This window comes from Rhinatrema bivittatum, chromosome 1 (genome assembly GCF_901001135.1).
Source record: "Rhinatrema bivittatum chromosome 1, aRhiBiv1.1, whole genome shotgun sequence".
NCBI classification, from domain to species: Eukaryota; Metazoa; Chordata; class Amphibia; order Gymnophiona; family Rhinatrematidae; genus Rhinatrema; species Rhinatrema bivittatum.
The window spans coordinates 310,223,508-310,249,079 of NC_042615.1; the positions used below are offsets into that span (position 1 = coordinate 310,223,508).

A 25,572-nucleotide genomic window follows, 5' to 3' on the forward strand; every position below is an offset into this window, starting at 1 on the left:
TAGATTTTAAAAGGTGCGCGCGCTACCCGGCATGCACACATGTACGCCTGATTTTATAAAATGCATGCACAGGCAGGAGGTCGGCATGCGCAAGGGGGTGCACAAATGTGCAACTTGCGCGCGCTGAGCCGGCTGCCTTCCCCCGCTCCCTTCCCCCTAGCCTGACCTTCCCACCCCTTCCCCTAACCTTTCCCCCACCTAGCCCTACTCTAATCCCTCCCTGACCTTTGCCTTACCTTTTGCAATGGCCGCTGTGTCAGAGACCTCTGGCCCCGCCCCCACCCCGCCCCTGGACCACCCCATCCTGCCCCCGCCCCGCTCCCAGACCGCCCCTTTAGTAAAGCCCTGGGTCTTACACGCGTCCCGGGGCTTTATGCACGTCGCCGGGCCTTTTTAAAATAGGCCTGGCACGCGTAACCTCCCCCTTCGTGAGTAATTCCTCTGGATTTACGCATGTAGGGCTTTTAAAATCCTGCCCTTAATGTTTGGGTACTTGCCAGGTTCTTATGGCCTGGATTGGCCACTGTTGGAAACAGGATGCTGGGCTTGATGGACCCTTGGTCTGACCCAGCATGGCATATCTTGTTATGTAACTACTTGTAGGAAACGGTGTTGAGTAGTTAAATGTTTAGATTTATAAGTGTTAACGTACCAATTTAACCTGCCACATTAATTAATCTTATTTATGTACTACCCAAATATATAGCAACTTACTATAACTTAGCTCAGAGTAACTTCTGAAAACATTACGGTAACCATATCCCCTTACTTGTTATAAATGCCACAGTTTACAGCAAAACTCTTCTCTAAAATGAAATATTTTACATATTTATCATAATATATACAATTTAAATATATAAAATGGGAAAATGCAAAATTAGTATTCTTACTTTGATACTACTTTAGTTGCAAGTGACTGATGGGAACTAAAAGACAAAATATGATTCTCTTCTGCCAGCACTGATTTAATGAAACTGTCCTCTAGACTGTAAATGGTAGCGGACGTAGCCTTAGCAGTGACATCAAAAACCTGAAAAATAAAAGAGATCCTTGTATATAGTACAATGAAGAGCAGAACTGTAAGTCATCACAAATGTTTTGAGAGAGCCCAGAATCTGAACTTCGGCAGTGTTTGCCAATGACATTGTCCTACGTTACACCTCTGTTTTCAGCGTCTTTGGAATTAAAGAAATTATTTAGGAAACAGAGAGGAGGAGGGATGTCCCAGCTCTTCTTGGAAGGGGATCGATGGAGGATTCCCCACACCTTCCGGGATAAAAGAAATTTCGTAAAACTACCCCCCAAACACCTGCCAGCATTCACAAACACACATTTTTGTTTATTAACAATTTTTTTTCTATCAATACACTGTGCTTTGTGGGTTTCTTTTATCATTGAGAAGGAATGCATTGAGGAATCTCTAAGTGCACAGATTAGGGTAAGTACAAAAGTCGTACTGTGAATAACTGTTCTGACCAAAGTACGGTTGTCAGACACTGTTGTGATAAGATTGTTACATATCTTTAGCAAGCATTGCAAATGTTATGTATGAGTCACTAGAGAACTGCGATGCTTATTTTACTTTTTGCAAGTTTATTCTACTCTAGAAGCTTTAGCAAAAGAATTAGTATTCTTGCAGATTTATTTCTATGTATCTGAAAAGGAGAGAGAATGATGTCCAGTTAGAAAATGTCACCGCTGACACCGTGGAAGTTTATGACATCTGTGGTGAGATGCCACTCAAATACAGGGATTTGTACTGTGCAGGGCAGGAAAAAAAGAAGACAAGGAAATAAAAAGTGAAAAAGAGGAAAAGTGGTTTTTAAAATGTGAGCATCCCTAAAACAGCAGAGAACAGCAACACTGGCCCTGTAAATATGGCTTGAAGCAGTACAAAAATAGGAAATTACAAAAAAGAATGTGTATAGACTCCAGCAATTGTTGGGGATAAAGGTTAGACTTTCTGGTTTGCAGCTCCCCGGATCACCTCTAGAGTTTTTTCGAAGATGTTGTTACATTGCCACCGCTTCAGACCTTTGGCACTGAGGTTGCTTTAGTACTAGGTTACATGTTGTTACTAAAGTTTCTGCATTTTCACATGTATGTTCCTTCAGGACTCTTGGTTGCATGCCGTCTTGTCCCAGTGACTTCTTCAGGTTATCTCAACTCTCACCTCGTTTGAACAATTTTTCAGGTTTAGCCCCTGAAAATAATATGTTGGATATAGGGACCTTCCCAGCTTCCTCTCTAGTAAAAACTATTGTAGACTGGTAACCGGTTAAATGACAGGAAACAGAGAGTAGGACTAAATGGTCAGTTTTCCAAATGGAGAAAGGTCGTTAGTGGAGTAGCACAGAGATCGATACTGGGATCTGTGCTATTTAACATAGTCATAAATGATCTGGAAAAGCGAACGACAAGAGAGGTGATCAGATTTGCAGATGACACAAAATTATTAAAAGTTGTTAAAATAACAGCAGATTGTGAGGTACTGCAGAGGGAGACTAGGAGACTGGGCATCTGAACTGAAGATAAAAGTTAATGTGGAAAAGTGCACCGTGATGAACATAGGGAAAACAATCTCAACTACTAGTACACAAAGCCGAGTTCCACATTAAAAGTCCACCACTCAGGAAAAGGATCTTGGAGTTCTTGTGGACAATACATTGACATCCTCAGCTCAGGGTGTGGTAGAAATCAAAAAAGCAAATAGGATGTTAGGAGGGATCTGAAAACAAACAGAAAATATAAAATTTCCTCTGTACTGATGCATGGTGTGACTGCACCCTGAGTACTGTGTGCATTTCTGGTCAGGTCATCCCATCTCAAAAAAAGGCATAGTGGAGCTAGATAAGGTGCAGAGAAGGGCAATAGAAATGATAAAAGGAATAGATCAGCTTCCCTATGATGAGAGGCTATGCAGTCCAGGGCTCTTCAGATTGGGAAAGAGAGACAGCTGAGAAGGGACATGATAGAAGTCTATAAAGTCATGAGTGGGGTGCAACGGGTAAACAAAGGACAGTTATTTACCCTTTCATATAATACTAAAATAAGGGGACACTCCAAGAAACTAACAACCAGCAGATTTAAAACAAATTACAGAAAGTACTTTTTCACTCAGCACAGAAATCAAGCTGTGGAATCTGTTGCCAGAGGCTGTGGTCAAGGTGACGAGCATAGCGGAGTTCTGGAAGAAAAACTCCATAGTACATTATTAGCCAGGAAGACTAGGGAAAGCCATCGCTATTGACAGAAATGAGTAACCAGAAACAGATCTACTTTTTGGGATCTGCTAGGTACCTGTGACCCAGACTGGCTTAATAGAGCTTGGTCTGACCCAGCACGACATTTATGTTCTTATGACCGATTCAACAACTTCATTCTCTTTCCCGCTATGGCCTTATCTTCCCCGGGAGCATCTTTTTGCATCGTCCAGCGGTAGCACTAGCTCTCTAGCAGACGTTCTGTTTCTGATGCATTAAAAAAATAATTATTAGCTTTTGTTTCTGCAGTAAAATTCTCCTCAGATTCATTTTTGGTTTGCTTTATTGTAGTCTTACATTTTATTTGACAGAATATGGGGCATTTTTCTATTTTCCTCATTTGGGCTTGAGTTTCACTTTTTGAATGATCACTTGTTGCCTCTAATAGATTCATGTCTTCTGCTGTTCCAGCGTATTTTTGAAAAGACCCTCTTTTGGTGCCTTTGGGTTTTCTTGCCACTGCCACTGGTGACCTTTGCCACTCTCTTGGTGCCTTGAGATGTTCGCTTGCTGCTGTTGCTTTTTTTTTTTTTATGCCCTGGGGTCTTCATACCACTGTTGCTGGTATCTTTTGCCCCTCTGTTGGTGCCTTGAGGTGTTTATGTGCCAGGGTTGCCCTTCTTTTTTTTTATCTTGGGATCTTCATGTGATTGTTGGTGCCGCTTTGCCCCTCCTTTGATGCTGTGGGCAGTTAATGCCACTTTTCTTTGTGCCCTTTGCCCCTCTTTCGGTGTTTTGGGATTCTGATGCTACTCGTCTTGCCTTACCTCTCGATCGATGCCTTGTGGCATTGACCACTGTGCTTGCTACCTCATTCTGTACTCTGAAAACCAATCTGCACGTCTGAACCACTGTACAGACTTTCTCCAGAGATTCTTAAGGCTTTGCCCTGCCCAGGAATAGTAAGTTTACTATCTTTCAGCTACTAGATTGTTCAATTACTCTTTTGAATGCATGCCCAGATCTGACAACCAATTTGCATATCAGAAATGTTATGGACATTCTCCACAGACTTTTTCTCTGGCATCGGTCACCATTTGTTATGTTTTAACTCTGTCATAGTGCTTTGGGGAGATTCTGTCAATGTTCATGCTGTTTTGCTCTTCTCATGGTGAGTTGAGGTGTTGTTTGGGCTGCTTTGCCCTTCTTACAGTGCCATGGGGTGTTAATGCTACTGTTGTTGGTGCCTTCTGCTCCTGTTTTTGTGCCTTTGGTTCTTCATGCCACTCTTCTTGGTGCCCTTCACTGCTCTTTTGGTTCCTTGGGGAGTTCCTGCCACTGTTGGTGCTGCTCTGCCACTCTCATTGTGCCTTGAGGTATTCCTTCCACTATTGTTGGTGCCCTTTGTGCCACTCTTGGTGCCATGGGGTGTTCATGCCACTGTTGGTGCCACTTTGTCCCTATCACAGTGCCACTGGCAGTTCATAACATTGTTGGTGCTACTTTGCCACTCTAATGGTGCCCTTGAGATGTTCATGCCTCTGTCTGGGCTACTTTGCCCAAAAAGAGGAAAAACAGCCACTGTTGGTGCTGCTTTGCTGCTCTTTTGTTGCCTTGAACTGTTATGCCCTTGCCCCTCTTATGGTACTTTTGGGAGATCATGCCACTGTCGGTGTTACTTTTCCCCACTCTGGATGTCTTAGAGTGCTGTTCAGTCTGCTGCTGATGCCAGCATGCAAATTTCATTAAATTTGGATAGAAAACCCAATGTTAGAGTTCAAAATAGGATGTCCTGCTTCTCCCATTGATTTTAATGGAAACAAATGTAACATAATGAAATAAATGAAATAACTGTGCAACCAACATGAATGAAACAACTTAACATGGCAAATAAACCAAACCAAAATTGTTTTTCATGCATATTCCCAGAAACCACTCATTATGATGGTGATGTTACCTGCCTTTGTATCCTCTCTAATTTCCTTTAGCATTTCATGATCACTGTGACTATCAGGTGGTCGATAGTACAGTCCTTATACTAGACGCTTCTTATTTAAGCATAGAATTTCTATTCATAGAGATGCTACAGTGCTTTTTTGTTTCAGCTGGAATTGCTACCTGGTTTGACTTTACAATTTCTTTAATGCATAGCACTGCTCCACTGTTGAATGACCTATTCTGTCATTCCTATATAAAACTGAGGTTCCCAACGTTTTTGGGAGCATGGACCCCTTTTCAGCCTCCAAAATTTTTGCAGACCCCATCATGCTTCTCTTTCATTTTTACCCACAGTTTTGTGCTGTATATTGAAAAGTTATTAATATAATAATAAAAAAAATTATATGCACCCCAGACACATTTATAATATATAATACATATTAAATAATGATTACTGATATAAATGGAATATATATAATTGTAAAGCACAGCAGTAAATGTGCAAGAATGTACTCATATTCAATAACTTATGTAGCTGCAACTACAGGCAGCCACACAGCTGGATCTGTCTGGATTTGGAGCAACTGGGGGAATGGACTGGTAGACGGAAAGAGAGAGAGAGAGAGAGACTGGTGAGGTGGGAGAGAGAGACAGAATGGCAGAGATGGACTGGTGGAGGAAGAGAGAGGGAGAGACTGACCAGGATAGAATGGTGGAGAGAGAGAGAGGGAGACAGGCAGACTGGTAGAAAATTACTGGTAAAGAGAGAGAGACAAAATTGTAGAAATAAATTGGTGGAGAGAGAAAGAGAAAAACACTGGTGGAGAGAGATAGAGAGAGAGACTGGGCAAGGACTGGTGGAGGAAGAGAGTGACTGGCAGGGATGAACTAGTGGAGAGAGAGAGAGTGACTGGCAGGAATGAACTTGTAGAGGGAGAGAGAGAGCAACTGGTGGGGCTGGACTGGTGGAGTGAGAGAGTGGGATTGGTTGGGATGGATTGTGGAGCAATGACAGAGTGAGAGACTGGGAGGAAAGAGGGAAGGAGGGATGTTTGAGACAAGTCCACATCACTAAAAGGGAGATGTAGAGAGAGGTTTGGTGCACATTTTCCCCTCCCAAAAGCCCCCTTCCCCCCAACATGGTACTTTATTTATTTATTTTTTTAATCACCTGTGACAGGGAAACCACCCTGTTAGTTTGATCTTGAAGGTGGGTCCAATGGCTCTCTGCAGACCTGCCTATTACCAAATTCCATTTATGCAGAGACAGAACACCCTTGCTCATAAATCAAGAGGCACTTCCTCAAACATTTTGCACTATTATTGCAAGATATTGGGCATGTAAGTCAGTGATATCTCTAGACAGAAGATTCTTCTAAGAAACAAAAATAAACCCTGGCCAGTTTCAACCATCTAGAAAAACTACCACTAAAATTATTCAAGAGCATTAATCAAAAGATTCTTCTATATGGTGGTGGGACAGAATCCCATCATAAAACCTGCACCTCAAGTTCTACAATACCCTACGTTCACAGGAACTCCCCCATCAAAGGGTGCAGGACAAAACAAGGACACTTTTCCTTACCATTCACCATAGAAAACATAATATTTAAATTCTGTTGTCACATCAGTAACAACAACACAAACATGCAGACATAAACTAAACTGGAAACCCTAAGAAGCCACCCTAAGAAGACACTGTTCTCCATAAAACATCAAATAATATAATCGAGAAATATAAAATATCAATAATAGTAAAACCATACTAATAAAAAGAATATTTCAAAATAACAGACATATACAACATCCAAAAATGTAAAACTCATATAAATTATTTTTAAATTTACCAAACAGCAACACAATATTTCAAAACATCATCCACATACAATATCAGCTAACAGTAAAAACTAATTAGGATTAAAAAAATTCCCCACTCTCCATACCTGTGAATTTTTAATTTCCAGTCATCCTGAAAATGCTGTGGATTAGTAGGGGTGGGGATGGGGCGCACAAACTTTCTCCTCTCTCTCATATACACACAAATGCACACATTTATTCTCACTCACATACCCATACTCACATAAATATGCTCCCTCCCTCTTATACGCACATGCTCACACACACACACACACACACATGCACTTCCTCTCTCTCATACACACATGCTCTTACACACACATGCTCCCTGTATCATACATATACATGCTCTCTTTCTCTTATACATACATGCTTTCTCTCTCTCACAGACATGTTCCCTCTCTCTCATATGCACATGAAACTCGCACAGATGCTCCCTCACTTTCATACACCCTTGTTCTCTCTCACATACACATACGGTCCCTCTCTCTTAAACACACAAGCTCTCTTTCTCTCTCACACACAAATGCTCCCTCTCTCTCAAACATACATGGTTTCTCACATACACAGACATTCCCCCTCTCTCATTCACATACATATACACATACAAGTTGCCTATCTCTAATTCACACATTCACATATTTTCACCCTTTCTCTAACCTAGGCCACTCTCTCTCTTTTTCTTGGAGTCTGCGAGGGGAGGGGCACAGGGGTCCCATAGCTCACTCAGGCTCCCTGCGGAATAGGGTGAGCTGGTGGCCTCGTGGCCTCCTACAGTCTTCAGCTGCTGGCAAGATGGAGTGCACTGGCAGCCCCAAGGCCTCCTTCAGTCTTCTGCCACTGATGAGATGGTGTGTACCCGCAGTCTGTTGGTCCTTCTCTTTTGCGGCCACCGCGGAATGGGGTCCATGGCAGCCTGTCAGGCCTCTTCTTGGCACGGGCAGTTCACGGACCCCCTGTTAAGGTCTGGCAGACCCCTAGGGGTCCACGGACCACAAGTTGGGAACCACTTTTATATAATATTTTACCCAAGTATTATAGTGTCCTATTACTTATCATCCTTCCACCATTTCCAAAATTCCTATTATATCAATATCACCATTGGATACTTGCCACTTGTAACCTGGATTGGCTACTGTTGGAAACAAGATGCTAGGCTTGATGGACTCTAGGTCTGACCCAGTAAAGCAACTTATGTTCTTACCATTTAGTAGCAGGCACTCTACTTCACCTGTTATGTTTTTATGCTTGAGGCATTTATATACAATCATGACTTTATCTCAGTCTAAGTGGTCTGTTTTTGTATGTCCTTTCTACTTGTCCATATACCATCACCTCATCCACAATCTGAAACCTTGCAACTGTGTCTGTTTTATTGCCCCTGGGTATGGAAATGGAAGCCTTTAAATGCATGCTGCTGTCGAGGCCCTGGAACTTAAACTGCAGAACAAAGAACCTAATATTTTCCTCTAGGACCTCTCATCTCTATCTCACTATGTCATCTTCGTGAATCACAACTTAGAAGACTATCTAAAGGTCTTGAAATGTTTGCTACCTTTGTACCTGGTAAGTAGGCCACTCACACAGTCCTGCTGAACCTTGCAACTATAACAATCAACATTTCTAGCAGTTGGATTCCCCCTGCTTTTGCATGCCTCTTCCTATCTGTCAGGATCCCATTTCCTGGGCATTTGTATTGGTAAGAGAGGATACTATGATATCCCGTGGAGGATATATGGGATAACGTCCATCTTCCCTAGCATGACGTCCTCCCTTGTAAAGACTGAAATCCTCCTTAGCAGCACAGGGGCAGCTAGAATGGAAGCGTGATGGCTGTACTTGGTCTTTGAAAGTCTTGTCTATAAACCTCTGTCTCCCTTAAGCTGGTTCAATTCATACATTTTGGCCTAGCTCTAAAATGGCTACATTCAGTCTTTCAGGGGAAAGAGCTGCCTGCACTGCATGTACACATCTTTACACAGGGCAAATAATTACACATGTTCCAATCAATAGATTCCTACCTACATCTTTTTAAAATGTAAGTGCTGTTTTCTTTTATCTATTTTGTTTTTACTCTAGGAAACTGAATGGTTAAGCTGAGGACTGACAAGTCTGAATGGACAAATTTCCATTGATGGTAATTTGTCAGTTCAAATGAAAAATCAGAAAGTATGATAAGAAAATTTCAGAAGAGACTGAAATTTTATCATACTCAGTTCTGATTTATTGAAAAAATCTTTAAATGATAGTACAAGTAAGATTATACAACCTTTGTTACAATGTCTCTAAGAAATAAAAAATATTTTAATTGAAAGTGATGTTTACTGTACCTTATTGTGGCTTGTAAAACTGGATTTTGCTTTTTTACAGGTGTTTAGAGCCTTAATTTTGGTCACTTGATTTTGACGAACCTGGTAAGTAACTTTGCAGTTTCCAGAAACATCTACCTGAAAAGTGACACATTTCTTTTAGTTGGCAGAAGTAAGGCAAATATTTATTTTTCAATCTAAAATTTCAACAAATAGTTGCTTACTTTAACTTTAAACCTTTCCATATTCCTGGTTATACGTGTAATTACGAAAACCAACACTGAAAAGCAAATTCAATCCAAGAAAATAACTTCATAATGAGCGTTGGTTCAAATTACTTAAAATTTCTGTAGGTAGAGATCTCCTTGGTACTTGCACTAGAAGTGGGCCCTAGTATATGACCTGAAAGAACCTGTAAGGGTGAAGGAAACCACTTGCTACAGCATCCCTGTGAGGTTGCTGCAGTGGTGGGCTCCTGCCTGCTTGAGCAGGTGGGGTGCAGTATCAGTGTTGGCATTTTTGGATCAGAAACTGAAGGAGAAGGTTCATTTTTTGGGGTTTCCCTGTTTCAACATGGCTGGGCCCTCTTATACCTTGCCACTAGGAATATGAAATTAGATTTCACTTTACCAGCCACCTCCTGGCTGGTCAGCGTGTCTCAGCTATTTTGGAATTGTTTGTGGAGTTTTTCGCTTTTGTGAATAGTTGTTTTTTTTTTCTGGTTTCTCTCATCCTGCTCAGGCAGGGAAAGCCCCCCAACTCTGGGACAGGTTAGGAAGAGAGAAACCAAGTTTCCATCTCACATCCAGTGGTTGGGTTGGGGCATGTCTAACTGCAGTTTGAGAAGTTTATATGAAAACCTTTTGAGTGGTTTTGCCTATTTGGTTTCAGGAGAAATGTTCAGCCACCATTCCAGTACAGGAATGGGGAACAAGAGGAGTCTGCTTTCTCTGCTGTGCTGTTTTTTTTTTTGGGACTTATGGTCTGGAAGATGTAAGCAACATCTAAGTGGAGATTTGGAGGAGAGAAGAAGCTCATCTGGAGACCCCTACAGGAATCTTTACCCTTGGAGAGAAAAGGACTGGGAGGAGCTGTGGAGAAGCATTTGTGATCTCAGCTATTTCTTCTGTTTTGCTTTTTTTTTTTTTAGAAGGGAGAACTAATTCTAGCTAGGATACCCAGTGCTACCCAGGGAAACTTACTTCTAATATCTTGGAAGGAAGGATATTCTAGAATGTGTAACATCGAGGAACACATACTAATTAAAAAGAACTGAGATTTGGAACTAATCATGGATGTAACAGAGGAAGTATTTTTGGTGCCATCTTATTACTATTAAAGATGTATCACAGTAAACTTGTTTTTTGGAACACCCCACCTGAGTGTCCAGTTTGGTTATTTGGAACTGGTACAGTGAAAAGAGTATCAAAATGACCGACATCGTTTTGAGATGTTTGATGAGCCAGAGAGAACACTCTGTCAAGCAAGTTAGTGAGATGTTTGTTGCGCCCATCGGTCACAGACGGCTGCGTCCTCTATTGCTCACCTTTTTTCTACCTGACCCAGTTCATTTTGGAAAGATGGCTGCCTCCGCTTCTCCTCACCATACGCTCCGGCGTCCCTGGTCTGGCATGGGCGATTGCGTTCGCCATCTTTCTCCAGGAGTCACCTAGGGCATGCACATGAAGCCCCGTCCTTTACGTGCCTCAAGGCGGGAACCTCGGGGGTGTCCCCACCGCATGACGTCACTAGCTTTGGTATTTAATCTCCGCTTACGATTCCTTCTATGAGTTAGCAAGGAATCCTCCATGCTGATCTCTCCTCATTACCAGATGCTTCTGCTCTGTGTACTCTCACTCCAGGACGACTTAGGTACCCGCCCCACAGGGGCCTTGCCTCGCTCCTCCTTACCCTCCGGGGTTACCTCCTACTAACTAGGATGCCTAAGGTATCCACTCCTTGGGGACCTTACCATGCTCCTACCTTTCCTTCAGGTTTGCCTACTCATTACCAGGACGCCTATGGTACCTGCTCCTCGGGGGCTTTGTTCGTCCGGAACCACTGCTCCTCAGGGGTTCCCTTCTACTACAACTACCAGCATCAGAGTGAGTACTGCTGCTCCAGTTCTGTTTTTGCTTTGTCTCATCTCTCTCTTCATAGATCCTTGGCCTACCCCTCACCACAGACCACTACCGGATCTATTGGCTTCTCCATCTAAGCTTGGGTTCTCGGCCTACCCCGCTTCGCGTACCTCTACCGGACCCATCTCCCTCTTGGGACCTGGTGAGACTGTAGAACTGCCGTTTCCACCCTGCAACCTACAGACGGAACTTTGCCATCTGGTTCCTCATCTCCTGGCTGGAATCATCACCCGTTCCCCGGGTCACCATCTACGTTGCAGTACATTAAAGCTAATTCTCTGTGTCCATCTCTGCCTTGAGCTAGCCTATCGCTGCAAGTCCCCACAGGGCCCCGCCCTGTGGGAGGTGCCATCTCTTATAGCGACCAAGGGCCCACACTTCAATGTCCAAAACACAACAATGTTTTTATTAGATGCAGTTGATGTTGGTTGATATTATCAGGTTTGGTGCTAAGTTATTTCTTTATTATGTGTTGAACGTTCCCCTGAAGCTGCCTCTTCACTGAGGCAAAACATGGGTCTGTGTCAGGATTATATTTGAAACACTATTTGAAAGAAATATATTATGGGATAATACCCATCATGTGCTTGAAGAATATTGAAGGAGTGATATCTTTTGAGACGTTATTGAAAAGCATAACAGCAGTGATATTATTGGAAACGACATTGCAAGAGAGACCTTTGTTTGAAACAGCATTGAGAGATGATATTCTGAAATAATATTGTGAGCAGTGTTGAGTCTTTATTGCTGTCTGGCCTGAATGTCATGTATGGTTTATATTATTTGTGGAGATTAGATAATTTGGATGTTACTGGTTTTATAGGGATTTTTATTGGGATTGGGTTTGGCTTTGTCTTTAGAAGTATTTTTGTGAAGGAATGATTATGGATTATGTTTTGCTATGAATTATTGTATATAGAATATTCTTTTTCATTATATTTAGTTTTTTGAAAATATTTTTAAAAACAATAATTGTATTATGGAAATAAATTGATTTTTTTTTTGGCTTTGTTTAATACTATTCCTTTTATGTGTAATAGATTATTATATGCAGGGTAGTGAAACTTTGTCTAGCTAAGTTTTATATTCCATATTTTATCAGTCACATTTTCATTTCTTGGGACAATAATTTATCACAATAATGATCCAGTTTTGTCAGCATTTGCATACTAATCAGGACAGTTTTCAAAGAGCCTGTATAGTTGTAAACTTCATGGGCATTTTTAATGTGTGTAATTTATGCAAATTTTCAAAAAGTAACTACCTATATTTTTTTCTCTTTGAAAATTGGCAAAGAGGGAGTACATGAATTGGAAGAGTTGCATATGTTGTGCTTTCTATTTGTGTGAGCAGCAGGGGGAAAAGGAGGACGACAAAGGAGCCTGTGTACTTTTGAAAATTGAATGTACATGCACTGTTTTCCTTCTCCAAACTAAGCATGCCCATGGGAATGTTTCTTTTTCCTCATGGCTAAAAGTATGTGCGATTTTCAGTCAGGCTATTTTGCCTGGGAACATACGTATGTACTTAGAAAAATGCTTCTGAAAATTGCCTTATAAGGCCAGGGCAGACTCCCATGTCAGACAGAAACGTGACTCACATCTTATTTTCTACCAACATACCATGATCCTCATCTCCACTGGAACATTAGTAACCAGCACAGGCAATGTTCCAAGAGAACCACAATAATAGCATAGTACCTTGCATGTATAATGTAGACTGCCTTTTGCTATATTTTGAAAATTAGAGAATATGCAGGCATAGTAAGGATCTTTATTGGTATCACTGTGGACAGTACCTCATTGCTAGAACCCGAGTTTAGTTGTATCTGGAACAGGCTAGCCAAACCTCTCTTCATATTCTGGATCACTGTGGGCTCATCCTGATAGGAATAGAAGCTTTTAATCTATGAAAACAAATACAAACATAAAACCTAGTTACTATTGTGTGGAAAGAGCAATAAGACACATACAGTTTTGTCTGGAGAAGATGACCAAATAAATTCCAGCTTGGGGGGGGGGGGGGGTATATTTACTGTAATTAGCAGGGTGGGAAAGGGGAAGGAAGCATTTAGTTGATGTGATGGCACACATGGAATTCACACGTAGGTCTAGTGGGGTATCAGAGATTTGCCTGAGAACATGACACCCTGGGCACTCAGACAGTGCACTCAAGGTTTTGACTGGGGCACAGCTGCCATGGTCAACAGTATGGCATTTATTGTGTTTGAAACAGAATATATTCATGTGCAAAAATTACAGTATACAGTATGTAAATGCACAGTACATAAATGAGGCACGCCTTCATCACTCCTCTAAGGATTCTTCAGGACAGAACTATTTTGGTTTTCAGTTCTGTATGTTCATTTTTGAAGAGCTAAGTTATGCCATCTTCTTCCCTATATAAAGGGGTACATTTCTAAAGTCTGAGTTGGGAACTACTTGTGTAAAATCATGGGTTATGTGAGTTGAATGCCTTGATCTGCCTAAGTGGATTTTCAACTGGCTAGAAATATGTGCACACGTTCACAATGCACACACTTTTAGCTGTGGTGAGATCTTCAAGCACAAATTATACGGGTAGTTTGAACTTGAAGATCAGGACAGTTTGTGTGGGCTGAAAACCATGGGCATGCCTCGTTAGGCGGTTTATTGAAAATGTAACCCAACATGAAACTTGAAAATATACCATTAGATTTTATGCCTTAGCTACCTGTCCTGTCTTCTATCACATATCTGTTATGGAGGTGGACCCTTGTCTCGAGGTAGGCAACTACCGTCGATGGGCGAGGCCTCTGGACAAGAAGAAGTTGAATGAAGACTTCACCCTGGAAGCACGTAATCCCCCCGGAGGAGCCCGTAGGGATCCGGCCGCTGGGACTTAGGAGACTCCTCTGAAGACTGAAGAAAGGTCTGGATGCAGGCGCCTCCTGCAGGTCATGGGTTCCAGATGGCTGGTGCCTCCAGCAGGTTGTAGCAGTCTGAGGACGGAGTCGTAGAAGAGTCCAAAGCCGGTCCAGGGGTTCGGTACACAGATGAGGTCGAAATCCAGTCCAGGGTTTAAACAGGAGAATGTTCCAGAACCGCACCAGGGTCAAACCAGGAGAAGGGTCCAAAGCCGTACCAGGATCATGCCAGGAGAAGACACATCCACCAGTCCAGAAGTCAAATAGCCAAGAATCAATCCACGGAACAGGGCAGCAGAGAGAGGGATGAAGAATCACAAACAGAGATCGCTGGAGCAGCTCAAGGCAGGAATCTCAATACCAAGGCGAGGACTGAATGCTCAGCCCTTGCCTTAAGTACAGGAAGCCAGGGGAGGAGCCTCAGGGGGAGCCATGACACTTCCTGTCATGGCTCCTTTAAGAATCCCCATCAGCCGAGCTCGCGGCTCCTAAGAGCAGAGGGGGAGGAGCCGGATCACCGGGGCCTTGATCTAGACTAAGGCCTGAAGGCTGGGTCCCAAAACTTGGGCCTTGACTCAGACCCAGGACCGATGCCAGAGCCCAGCCTGGAGGCCAGGTCCTGTTGCCTAGGCCTCAGCCAAGCCAAATCATAGGCCCAGGCAAAGCTGTACATCAGAGTTAATTTAACTCTGACACTATCCCAGCAAACAGCGTTAAATTACAAAGAAAGAAAAAGGAAGAAGATGCTGTCATTACTGCTCTGAGACCAGTACTCTTGGCCTGGGTCTGACTCTAGGCCAAGGCCCAGGTGCCGGGACCTGGCCGCCAGACCATACCCCTGCTTCGGGCCTGTGTACAGAGTGAGGCCAGGCAACATGGTTTTATTAGAGTTAAATCTTGTCAGATGAATCTGATTAATTGCTTTAACTCAGCGACCAGAGAATTAGATCAGAAGAGAGCATTATATATAATATACTTGGAAACTTTGAGAAAATGAGAAAAATAGTTAAAAAAAAACCTGAAAAGTGCAGCTACAAAGATTAAGAGTGTGCAACAGGTGTGGACATTGTTAGAAAACACCATCTTAGAAGCAGAGTTCAGATGTATTCCATGCAATAAGAAAGGTTGAAGAAAGGCCAAACAATTGCCAGCATAGTCAAAAAATGAGGAGAAAGAGGCTATTTTATCCTAAAAGATCTTCATTCAAAAATTGGAAGAAGGATCAATCAGAAGAAAATTGGATAAAACATAAGCATTGGCAAGTTAAATGAAAGACTCTGATAAAACAGGTTAAGATAGAATTTGAAAAGAAGTTATCCACAGAGGCAAAACTCATAATAAAACTTTAAAAAATATATCTGAAGCAGCCTGTGAAGAAGTTGGTTGGACTGTTAGATGATCGAGGGCTTAAAGGGGCACTTAAGGAAGATAAGGCCATCTTAAACAAATTCTTTGCTTCGGTTTTTACTGAAGAGGATGTTGGGAAGATAATTGTTCCGGAGATAGCTCACTCAACGCACAATTAAGCTCTGGAATTTGTTGCCAGAGGATGTGGTTACAAAAAAATAATTTTTCAAATTACATCTCTTAAGACTTCGACCTTTGCTTTTTTTTAAAGACTTTCGTACAGTTCTGCAATCCTTGCTATTTTCGGGATTGGATTACTGTAATGTGCTATATTTAGGCCTATCTGACTCTACAATTTACCCTCTGCAATTAATACAAAATTCAGCTGCGTGAATTCTTTCAGGCATTTTCTGCAGAAATCACATTACTCCAGTCCTATTTTCTCTCCATTGGCTCCCTATCAAATACAGAGTACACTACAAGATACTGACAATTATTCATGCATTTATTTATAATGCTTTTTCAACATGGCTCTACTCCACTCTTCATATATATAAACCAACCAGACAACTATGATCTTTATCAAAACATTTTTTTAGACATACCCTCGGTCAAACTTGCTAGATTAGAACTAACTTGTAAAAGAGCTTTCTCGGTTGCAGCTCCTATTTTGTGGAATTCATTGCCTGATTCTTTACGTCACGTACAATCAACATAGCAATTCAAGAAAACGTTAAAAACCTATCTGTTCCAGAAAGCATTTAGTTCCCTGACAAATTCCCAATCATAAATCATCCTTCCTCACCAACTCCACTGCTTACTCATTCATTCTTCTTCTCAATTCATATCTCCTTCATTTTACATCTTGCAGGCACTATGTTTGTATTTTGAATGTTTGTATTTTGAATTTTGTGTTTTTATACTGTCTCTTAGTTATGACTTTTAATTTTGTTTTAAAATTAGATTATGTATGTTTTAATTTTTGCTAACCGTTTTGATTAATTTCCAATTGTAAAAGCGGTATACAAACATTTATAAATAAATAAATAAAATAGTGTAGCTGGGGGTCAAAAAAGGTTTGGATAAGTTCTTGGAGGAGAAGACCATTAACTGCTATTAATCAAGTTTACTTAGGGAATAGCCACTGCTAGTAATTGTATCAGTTAACAACAACCAAACCTCGTTCCCTTGTTTTCAAGAGATCATTAACAGCCAACCATCAAGGGAACTCCCTGATGTGTGGTGATGTGCGGTCGCTATGTCTAAGACAACCACTTTGTGATTGTCTCGATAAATAGCTCCCGTGTTTATTCTTCAACACTTTATTGTATAAATTTTTCAATTTTCAATTTTATTTTTTTACTTCCATGTGCTTTATGAAATGTATATTATCCTCTCCCTGGCGGATGACCCCACCCTCCCTAAGCATTCTCGCTTTTTTGTGAGTAATTATCAGTTCCTTTTGATCCAGATAGATTCCTGCCACTTCTGTGGGGTTGGGACCGCCTGCCCGACATCGGCCATGTTTCGGCAATTGTCTGCCTGCTTCAGGGACCTCGGAGGGATTTTTCTTATCCACTGTATGGTTTCAAAATTCTAAAGCAAATATAATTTTTCTTTAAAAATCATTCTCGTGAGCTGTGTAATCCATGAAGGCGCCGCATAAACCACATGGAAGTAAAAAAATAAAATATAAAATTGAAAAATGTATACAATAAGGTATTTGAAGAATAAACATGGGAGCTATCTATCAAGACAATCACAAAGTGGTTGTCTTAGACATAGTGACCGCACATCACCACACATCGGGGAGTTCCCTTGATGGTTCGTTGTTAATGATTAATTGCATCAGTAGCATGGGATCTTCTTGGTATTTGGGTACTTGCCAGGTTCTTGTGGCCTGGTTTGGCCTATGTTGGAAACAGGATTCTGGTTCCAGAGGTAACCTGTGAAACTATAGACTGGTGAGCCTGACTTTAACGCCAGGAAAAATTGTGGAAAATATTATAAAGAATAAAATCACAAAACATTTATTTAGACATGATTTAATGGAATACAGCTGAATGGATTTATCCAAGGGAAGTCTTGCCTCACAAATCTACATTTTTTTGAAGGGGTGAATAAACATGTGGACAAAGGTGAACCGCTAGATGTGATGTATTTGGATTTCCAGAAGGTGTTTGGCAAAGTCCCTCATGAGAGGCTTCTAAGAAAAATAAAAAGTCATGGGATAGAAAGCAATATCCTTTTGTGGATTGCTAACTGATTAAAAGACAGGAAACAGAGAGAAGGATTAAATGGTCTGTTTCATAGTGGAAAAAGGTAAACAGTGGAGTGCCTCAGGGATCTTTACTTGGTCTGGTGTTTTTTAATATATTTATAAATGATCTGTAAAGGGGTACGATGAGTGAGGTGATCAAATTTGTGGACAATACAAAGTTATACAGAGTAGTTAAATCTCAAGTGGATTGAGATAAATTGCAGGAGGATCTTGTGAGACTGGAAGATGGGGGGCCAAATGGCAGATGAAATTTAATGTGGACAAGTGCACGGTGATGCATATAAGGAAAAATAGCCCTTGTTGTAGTTACACGATGTTAGGTTCCATCTTAGAGTTACCACCCAGGAAAGAGATTTAGGCATCACAGTGGATAATACATTGAAATTGTCAGCTCAGTGTGCTGTGGCATTCAAAAATGCAAACAGAATGTTAAGAATTATTAGGAATGGAATGGCAAAAAAAATGGTGGATGTCATAATACCTCTGTATGGCTCCAAAGTGAGACTGCACCTTGAATACTGTGTACAATTCTTGTCACTGCATCTCAAAAAGATATAGTTGCACTGAAGGAAGTACAGAGAAGGACGACCAAAATAGTAAAGGGCATGGAACGGTTCTACTATGAGGAAAGGCTAAAGAGGTTATTTATTTAGGGCTTTTTTATACCAACACTCATGATACCAATCATATCGTATCGGTTTACAATAAACAGCGGTGCAATAACATTAACATCAACGTGAACAATAGGCGAAGAGAAAAAAGTGAATGAAAGTTACAATAAAAGGTTAGGGGTGTTCAGCTTGGAGAAGAGATGGCTGAGGGGGGACATGACAGAGGTCTAAAAAATCATGAAAGAACTTGAACAGGTAAATGTGAATCAGTTATTTACTCTCTCAGACAATAGAAAGACTAGAGGGCACTTGATAAAGTTAGCAAGTAGCTCATTTAAAACAAATCATAGAAAATTCTTTTTCACTCAATGCATAATTAAGTTCTGGAATTCATTGCCAGAGGATGTGGTTATGGTAGTCAGTGTAAATGGATTTTAAAAAGGTTTGGATAAGTTCCTAGATGAGAAGTCATAAGTTGCTATTAATCAATAAGGAATAGTAGTTTGAGGTCTATTTAATGTTTGGGTACTTGTGTCTTGGATTGGCCACTGTTGGACACATGATATTGGGCTTGATGGACCCTTGGTCTGACTCAGTATGGCATATCTTATGTTCTTGTGGAATTCAGTAAGGCCTTTGATACAGTTCCGCATAGGTGATATAAATAAACTTTGTACTCTTGTTATGGTCCCTAAAGTGACTGACTGGGTTAGAAACTGATTGAGTGGGAGGCAGCAAAGGGTAGTAGTAAATGGAGTTCACTCTGAGGAGATGGGCATTACTAGCAGTGTGGTGCAAGGATCACTCCAGAGTCTAATTCTTTTCAATAATTTCATAAGCAATATTGAGGAAGGACTATCAGGAATGATTTGTCATTTTGTGAATGATACCAAAATTTGCAACAGGGTATGGAGAACATGAGGAGGGATCCAGTGAAGCTTGAGGAATGTTCTAGAGTCTGGCAACTAAGATTTAATGCTAAAAAATGCAGTCATGCATTTGAGCTGCAAAAACCTATATAAGAGATACAGTGTAGAGGGTAAAATTCTGTTATGCATGAAACAAGAGCAGGATCTATCATATCAGATGATCTCACGGTGGCCAAACAGGTAGTGCCAGGAAAAGTCAGAACAATGTTTGGGTGCCTAAGGAGAGGAATGTTCAACAGAACAAAAGAGGAGATATTGCCCCTGAATAAGTCCCTGATGACACCTTATTTGGCATATTGTATACAATTCTGGAGACCGTACCTTCAAAAGCATATAAACCAGATTGAATAAGCCTAGAAGATTGCTACTAAAATGGTCATTGTTCTTCATTGTAAAGCATATGGGAACAGACTTAAAGATCTAAGCATGTATATCCTAGAAGAAATGTCTATATACAAATGACAGAAGTCTGAAAAGAAGGCTTGAAGAGTTAGAATATATGGCATTATACAAGGATATAGACATAAAAGGCATCTCAGAGAGCTGGTGGAAGAGGGCTAAACAATGGGACACCATGACAGGATATAAATTATATCAATGCAACAGAGCTGGTAGAGGAATAGGAATGGCACTATGTAAAGATGTAAATGATTGCATAGAGTTATAGATGCAAAGAATGGCATAGAATCAAGCAGGATAAAAGTGTTGCATGAAAGAAAATGCACTGTGAAAACCTTATGGACAAAAATCCCATGGGTAAGAGTATAGCAGTAGGTGTACTCTACTATCTATCTCACTTAAATGAAGAAACAGACTGAAAAAAATAGCAGAAATGATAAAGACAAATAGATTTGGCAACACAATAGTTATGGGAGATTTCAATTACACTAGTATTGAATGGTCAGTGTCTTATCAGGACATGTTAGGGAGGTTAAGTTTCTAGATCAAAGACTGATACATGGAGCAGCTGGTCCTAGATCTAATTCTCAGTGGAAAGCAGCACCTGGTACAAGGGGTTACTATGGTAGGGTCACTTAGTAATAGTGATTATAATGCAATTAAATTTGACATAATCACTGTAGGGAGAGCATTAAGTAAAACTACTGCAGAAGCATGAAACTTTAAAAATGTATATTATGATAGAATGAGGAAATTAGAAAAAACAAAAACCTAAAGAAGAGCAATTGCCAACGCTAAAAGTTTGCAAGAGGAGTGAACATTGTTTAAAAATACCATCTTGGAAGCCCAGTTAAAATGTATTCCACACATTTAGAAAGGTCAAAAGATGTCCAAATGACTGCCAGCATGAGGTGAAAGAGGTGGTTAAATCCAAAAAGGAATTGCTTAAAAAAAGGAAAGCAGACCCAATTGAGGAGAGTAAGCAAACGCATACGTCCTAACAAGTTAGATTTAGAACACTAGTCAGACAGGCCAAGACAGAGGTTGAGAAGAAACTTGTCATAGATGCAAAAACTAATAATAAAATCTTTTCAAGTACATTTGAAGCATAAAGCCTGTGAGGGAGTCATTTGGGACGCTAGACCAAGATATAAAAGGGATGCTCAGACAAGGTAAAACTGGATGATGTTGGTTATATATATATATATATATATATATATATATCTATACACACACACACACACACACTTTTTTTAATTACAAAAGCTTGTTAAAGTAAAAAGGGAAGCACATCATCCTCACAATTTGTTTTCTCCATTTACTTATGAATGAAGTGAAACTATAGCAAGGATGGGTCAGCTAGATTGTAAAATGTGCATGAGTCATGTTTATACATGAGATAAAATGGGATACTTAGATAAAGATATGGCAAAGAAGGACAACTGCTTTACGGTAATTCTTTTTCAGAATGCCAATCCCGTTCTACAAATTGTACTTTGATTTGACCAGTCTTACAGCAAACTGTGGTTATCACTATTCAAGTAATAAAACATTGAATGGGCCTGAAAAATGCCGTGTCAATAGCATCCTGCAACCTTTGAACCAAGAGGACTTACTGCTGATGCCTCTCTTCTCCTTTGCTCTCCTAGTCGCAGTCCCTGAGTTGTAAAACTGCTTGCTTTTCTAAGGACTAGCAATGTCATTAAGGATTTGGATTTTAGATTTAATACGCACTTTTTTTCCCCCAAAGGTGGGGGGAAAATGTATGTGCGTCTTATGGAGCGAATATAAAAAAAAAACCAAACAAAAATCTAACAAACACCCCCCCCCGACTCCCCCAAGACCTGCCGACTTAATTTCCTACAACCCCCCCCCCCCAAGACCTGACAAATTAATTTCCTGCAACCCCCCACCCTCCTGACCCCCCCAAGACCTGCCAAACGTCCCTGGTGGTCCAGCGGGGGTCCGGGAATGATCTCCTGGGCGTGGGCCGTCGGCTGCCAGTAAACAAAATGGCGCCGACGGCCCTATGCCCTCACTATGTCACTGAGACCGATCGCTGCTATTGGTCGGTCTCAGTGACATAGTGAGGCATAGGGCCGTCGGCGCCATTTTGTTTACTGGCAGCCGACGGCCCTATGCCCTCACTATGTCACTGAGACCGATCGCTGCTATTGGTCGGTCTCAGTGACATAGTGAGGGCATAGGGCCGTCGGCTGCCAGTAAACAAAATGGCGCCGACGGCCCTATGCCCTTACTATGTCACTGAGACCGACCAATAGCAGCGGTCGGTCTCAGTGACATAGTGAGGGCATAGGGCCGTCGGCGCCATTTTGTTTACTGGCAGCCGACGGCTCACGCCCAGGAGATCGTTCCCGGACCGCTCCTGGACCACCAGGGACGTTTGGCAGGTCTTGGGGGGGTCAGGAGGGTGGGGGGTTGCAGGAAATTAATTCGGCAGGTCTTGGGGGGGTCAGGAGGGTGGGGGGTTGCAGGAAATTAATTCGGCAGGTCTTGGGGGGGTCAGGGGGGTGGAGGTTGTTAATTTAAAGGGTTGGGATGGATGGGGGGGGGGGGGGGTTTTGGGGGTTCCCACAGAAAGAAAAATTTTCTGATCTGGGGAGTGGACCGAAATGGCCCTCCCCAGACCCGAAAACAAAATGGGGAGAAAAAAAAAAAACTATGCACTCCCCTAATTTGCTCCATAAGACGCCCAGACGCAGAGCCGGTTTAGCACAATTTATTTTTTTTTAATTTTCCCCCTCTGAATCCTAAGTGCGTCTTATGGTCAGGTGCGTCTTATGGAGCGAAAAATACGGTACTCACCTTTCCAAATCTGAGCTCAGGGTGAGTTGCAGACATTCAGCTACACTAAGTAGGTTCCTGCCCAAGAAGACTTGCAGGTTTGTACCTGAGGCAATGGAGAATTAAATGACTTGCACAAGATCACAAGGAATTCAGTGGGAAAAGCAGAATTTGAACCCACTGATCTAACCACTAGGCCACTCCTCCTAAGTTTTACACAAATCCTGTAACATAGGAAAAGGTAAGGAAAGAAATAGATATTGAGTAGAAATAAAGTTAAGTGATGTAAAAAGACATGATTAGACAACAGAGGAATGCATAGTGTGAACTGTGAAAAAAGGCATTAAATACCATAATCTTACCCAAAAGATTCAGCTGATGTGATTTCAAACGTGAACTTCCTGAACATAGCACAATATTTTCAGTTGAGTTTTTGTAAGAAAAGAAAGAAAGATAAAGAAATAGAACATTTCTAGTTTTTGCATGACTATACTTATTTGTGAGCTGCTGACTTGAGAAACATGAAGATAGAGGACCATATTTAGGTTACATGTGTTTTGACTGCAGAAGCCTGTGGCATACAATTTCAGCTGGCTCCTGTAAGGAAAACATGGGGCATTTTTCAGATCTGTGTCTGTGCTCTTGGGAAACTAATATCATCTTCTGCAGACGATGCTTGCACATACCTAACATAGCAAGGTGCAATCTGAATCCATAAAATAAATGCAGAATTTCCAGACGATGGTCTACATTTTGTGCATAATAAAACACTTAAGAAGCATTAGTATGGTATGCTTTTATATGAAGAATTAATCTGATGTAAAGAGTTGCATTTTTTTCCGGTCCTAAAATATCTGTCTCTCCCATTTTGGACTTGAGTTTATCTTATGTTATTAATTTATATATATGATTATATTTTTCCTTTTTATACCCTTTTTTTGTTCATAAGATAACTTTTCTTGGACTGCAATGTATTTTGTTGTAGTTTATAACAATTCTATAAGTAAAAGGTTTAAAAAAGAAGCATATTAATATAAGATAGGTTTGCTTAATTTGATATCTATTGCAGTCAATAGATGTCTAACTGATGTCTAATTAACGTTTCTTGTATTCTATTTGTTCCCACAGAGTAAGCCTTAAGAATGTTTTCAACAAATCATTTGGCTGAATCCAAAACAGAACAAGGATGTTGGATCAATGAAGATATGCATGCATATACTGGAATACTGATTTAGAAAAGATGTGGGCCATCTTACCATGAATGGAGTTGGGAAATCACATTTCTTCAAGATAAGAAAAAGCATTTGTGGTGTCCCTGTTTTTTGCTGTGACTTGAGCCTTCATGATAACTGTGTATAGATCACAAATTCAGGATTGCATACATTTGTTTACATGGAAAAAAATAGCTTTGTAAGCAGAAGAATTAAAAGAGTAATGCAGGTTCCCCAATGTAAGAGCCTTGAACCTGACTCTCAAGGGAAAGAGCAAGAATGAGCCTTTGTCGAAGGAGGGGGAAGCAGTGGTGAATGTTAGCAGTCCTAATCTGGTGGGTAGGAAGATTTCAAGCCCATTACCAGTGGCTTACCCTAGGGTGGGAGTTAAGAAAATACCTCTTCCCCCTCCAAGGATACCAAATTAGAGGAGGTCTGGTGAAGTATCTCCAGGAGACAAGGTAGTGTTGCTAAATTTTAAGCCAACTGTGAGATTTTACTGAAGAAGTAGCCCTTAAATTTGAAAAGCAGGACCACAGATTGAGAGATTATGGCCAGAAATTGTGGACCCTATTGAGGTAGTTGCAACTTACTCATAGGAATGATAACTTTCAAAACACTGTGGATACGCTCACGTTTGCCGGCGAGCGAATATCGATGTGCTGATTTTATAACATGCACGCATTTATGTGCGCATGTAAACAAAATCGGCTACCTGCGCGCACGATTTTACATCGACGCGCATGTGTGCTCAAATCCTGTCTTGATTGTGTAAAGGGGGGAAATTTTAGTAGGTAGCCGTGGCAAGGCGATAGGCCCATTTTCCATTTCCATCCCAGTTCACCCCTGCAAAGGAGCAAACTTCCTAAACCCCCTACCTAACCTGCCTTCCTTTTACCCTACCAGTCCTGACCCCTAAATCCCTGCTAACTACCCTAAATTTTTTTGTTTTTATACTTGCCCTCAGTCCATAGCAGCAGCAGTTTACTCGTTCCTCGGATTCCGGCGTACACTTGTGCGCTGATGGCACTGTCCCGACCTACTCATGCCACGCCCATGCCCCACCCAAACCCCATCCCTAGTCCGCCCCAGCCTGCCTCTTTTTTAAAAATCCTTCACAATGCAAGTACTGGGAAATATGCGTGTGGCTGCGGGCCTCTGAAAATCTGCTTGGCCTGCGCGTGTCCCAGTCACACTCCTGGTTTTGCTGCGCATAGGCCTTTTATAATTTGGCCTAAAATGTAGCCATAATTAAGGACAATTTAATACTCCATATTTGAGCATCTGGAGAATGCCACAAGTAACAGGAATCTTCATTTTTTTGAATTTTAGTCAGCTCAAGAGGAGGTTTTTCTTGCAGTTGTGATCTTGTGTTATGAAGATAGTAGCTGAATATTTATTTAAAATATCCTTGTAAGGCTACTATTACATTTAAAGGTAATAACTAAATGTTTTTTGACCCAATACAGTTAGATTTCCTTAGAGACAATCCTTTTGTTGGTAAGTACAGTAAACTAGACCAATTGGGACATTTTAGAATACTCTTCAGATGTTGGTTTGGGCAGTTTTCTTTAGCTATTTAATTTGCAAACAATTTTCAAACTGCCCGCATTGCTGCAGGGTTTGTGGGTATTTT

The 25,572-nt window shown here is 41.1% G+C and overlaps 1 protein-coding gene across 1 annotated transcript in view; it reads right to left on the reverse strand.

The window, feature by feature from the left end:
- The window catches only part of MTTP (microsomal triglyceride transfer protein), a 158,090-nt gene that overhangs the window by 78,479 nt on the left and 54,039 nt on the right, over positions 1–25,572 (reverse strand). Inside the window, exons 4-6 of the mRNA XM_029597258.1 lie at positions 13,247–13,354; positions 9,329–9,445; positions 891–1,030 (exon numbers count right to left, since the gene is read on the reverse strand). Coding sequence (XP_029453118.1) covers positions 891–1,030; positions 9,329–9,445; positions 13,247–13,354 — 365 coding nt within the window. The remainder of the gene's footprint in view (positions 1–890; positions 1,031–9,328; positions 9,446–13,246; positions 13,355–25,572) is intronic.